Source organism: Rhagoletis pomonella, unplaced genomic scaffold (genome assembly GCF_013731165.1).
Source record: "Rhagoletis pomonella isolate Grant_MI unplaced genomic scaffold, Rhpom_1.0 Rhpom_scaffold_00510, whole genome shotgun sequence".
Lineage (NCBI taxonomy): Eukaryota > Metazoa > Arthropoda > Insecta > Diptera > Tephritidae > Rhagoletis > Rhagoletis pomonella.
This window is the reverse complement of record NW_023459064.1, coordinates 15,130-17,907: the sequence shown is the minus strand read 5'-3', so window position 1 is coordinate 17,907 and position 2,778 is coordinate 15,130. Positions and strand designations below refer to the sequence as shown.

The window sequence follows — 2,778 nt, the reverse complement described above, 5'->3', positions numbered from 1 at the left end:
AAGAGGTTTCCGAAAAAGTTCGTAAACGAAACTGTTACTGGTGAAAACGGATACCCATCTTACCGCCGCCGAGCATCTCAAAATGGCGGTTTCACTGCCGAAGTAAATATGCGCGGATCAGTTAACAATCGGTGGGTAGTGCCTTATTCGCCAGTACTTTCACGAGCATTTGAAACTCATCTGAATGTAGAATACTGCGCTAGCGTAGAATCGATAAATTATATCTGCAAGTACGTAAATAAGGGAAGCGATCAAGCGACATTTGGTTTACAGAGCAGTGATCGTGATGAGGTGACCAAATATCAATCAGGTCGCTATATAAGTACTTCGGAAGCAGTGTGGCGAATACTTGGCTTTTCAGTCCACGAAAGACATCCTCCTGTAATGCATTTAGATGTCCATTTGGAAAACGGGCAGCGGGTGTATTTTAATCCTGAAAACGTAAGGGAACGTCTAGAAAATCCTCGCTCTACCACACTCTTGGCGTATTTCAATCTGTGTCAAAAAGATAGTTTTGCACAAACGCTCCTGTACAATGAAATACCGTCCTACTACACATACAGTAAACAAAGAGGACTATTTAATAGACGCCGACGCGGTCAGCCTGTGGAGGAGTTTCCAGATGTCCATCGCGAGAACGCAATAGGACGAGTGTATACGGTGCATTCAAGTAATAGTGAGTGATATTACTTGCGACTTTTGCTGCACACAGTCAGGGGAGCCACTTCATATACATATTTGAAGACTGTCAATGGCGCTGAACATTCTACCTTTCACGGAGCTTGCTGTGCACTGTGTCTGCTAGATGACGACCGAAATTGGTTTGAAACTCTTGAAGAGGCCGTTGTCAGTGAAACTCCCAGTCGACTGCGGCATTTGTTTGCAGTTATGATAGTGTTCTGCGGACTTTCCCCATCCTGTACAGCTATGGGAGAAATATCAGCGGCATCTGTTAGAAGACTTTCTCTTCGCGGCTAAGCGTGCTGATGGAGATAGTATTGCAGATCCTGATAAGCGTGTTATTAATCGTTGTCTTTTGTCGCTTCAAGGCATTGTTATTTCAATAAGAGGCAATCCTTTGAGTCATTACGGTCTTCCAGAGCCGCAGGAAACCACGGAAGCTCAGCGAGTTAGTAGAGAGTATGCAGCGGAGACAAATTACAGTTATTCTGCGATGCCCGAAATTGTAAACAATAATTCTGGGACCCTTACCGATGAACAAAAGTCTGTGTATAACAAATATTAACAAGTGTCAATAAACAGGATGGCGAAACATTTTTTTTGGACGCCCCTGGTGGTACAGGCAAAACCTTTTTGACTCGACTACTACTAGCTGAAGTGAGACGACAAGGGAACATAGCACTAGCTGTCGCCTCATCGGGTATTGCTGCCACTTTACTCCCTGGAGGCAAAACTGCCCACACTATGTTTAAGATACCCTTGAGCCTCGATATAAATGAAACCCCAGTTTGTGCCGTATCGCGAAATAGTGAAAAGGCGAAAATTCTTGCAGAGCGCAGCCTAATCGTTTGGGATGAGTGTACGATGGCGCACAAGAAGGCCGTGGAAGCAGTCAATCGCACTCTCCAAGACATCCGACGAAACGATCACATCATGGGAAGAATAACTGTTTTATTTTGTGGGGATTTCCGTCAGACTCTACCCGTTATAACCCGCGGAACTAGAGCTGATGAGGTGAACGCATGCCTCAAATGCTCCGTACTCTGGCCACGGGTGCAGAAATTGAGTCTGACGCGCAACATGAGAGCACACTTAGGCGACAACCCCCATGCCCAAGAATTTTCGGACGCTTTGCTAAAAATCGGCGAAGGTTCATTTCCCTAATCGAATGGATTAGTAACCCTACCAGAGAACCTTTGTAAGATTGTACCTTCGGTGGAGGAACTAATTCATTCCGTTTATGGAGATGTATCTCAAATAACGCATCAGGACAACAATTCTTGGCTTTGCGAGCGAGCAATACTTACGCCCAAAAATGACCAAGCAGCTTCCATAAATCACAGCACTTTGGAAAAAATTGAAGGAGACGAGGTGATATACCGGTCAATAAACAAGTTTTGGACCGAACCGATGCTACCACTTATCCAGTAGAGTTTCTTAATTCTCTATCTGCCCCCGGACTCCCTGCGCATAACATCGTCCTGAAAGTGGGTATTCCGATTATGTTGCTTCGGAACTTAACCCCTCCAAAGTTATGCAATGGAACCCGCCTTAAGGTGATGTCGCTTCGAAATAATATTATAGAAGCAGAAATTCTTACGGGCTGTGGAGCTGGTGAAGTAGTTTTCATACCACGCATACCCCTAATTCCAAACAACTTCCCATTCCAATTTAAACGTGTGCAGTTTCCCGTGAGCGTATGATTCGCTATGACCATCAACAAGTCGCAAGGTCAGACACTTCGAGCCGCCGGTGTCGATCTCAGAACGAACTGTTTCTCACACGGACAACTATATGTAGCTTGCTCACGCGTAACTAGCTCCGACAATTTGTTTATAATGGCTAATATGGGTAGAACATCAAATGTTGTATATAAAGAAATTCTTTTGTTTTTATTGTTTCGTTTTGGATAACAATAAACGTTTTTACTTATCCATCTCAGTCTTTTTTATTGGTATTTGATTCTCAACTGTCTCCGTAAAATTAAAAATATTATCCACAGATTCTAAATTCCTCGCATACGAAGTCGCGGGCAAAAGCTAGTTCCTAATAAAATTTGAAATATGTATGTATGCACATTTAACGTTAAAATTACTT

General features: G+C 43.5%; 1 protein-coding gene across 1 annotated transcript; it reads left to right on the top strand.

The window, feature by feature from the left end:
• The first annotated feature begins 1,425 nt into the window (after positions 1-1,425).
• On the top strand, positions 1,426-1,845 carry LOC118751048. Its single transcript, XM_036485808.1, has one exon. The coding sequence runs from the start codon at positions 1,426-1,428 to the stop codon at positions 1,843-1,845; it is 420 nt and encodes a 139-aa protein (XP_036341701.1).
• Positions 1,846-2,778: the final 933 nt, after the last annotated feature.

Excerpts from the sequence above, each read along its gene's own strand:
- LOC118751048 (XM_036485808.1), top strand. The coding sequence starts at position 1,426 with ATGTTTAAGATACCCTTGAGCCTCGATATAAATGAAACCCCAGTTTGT.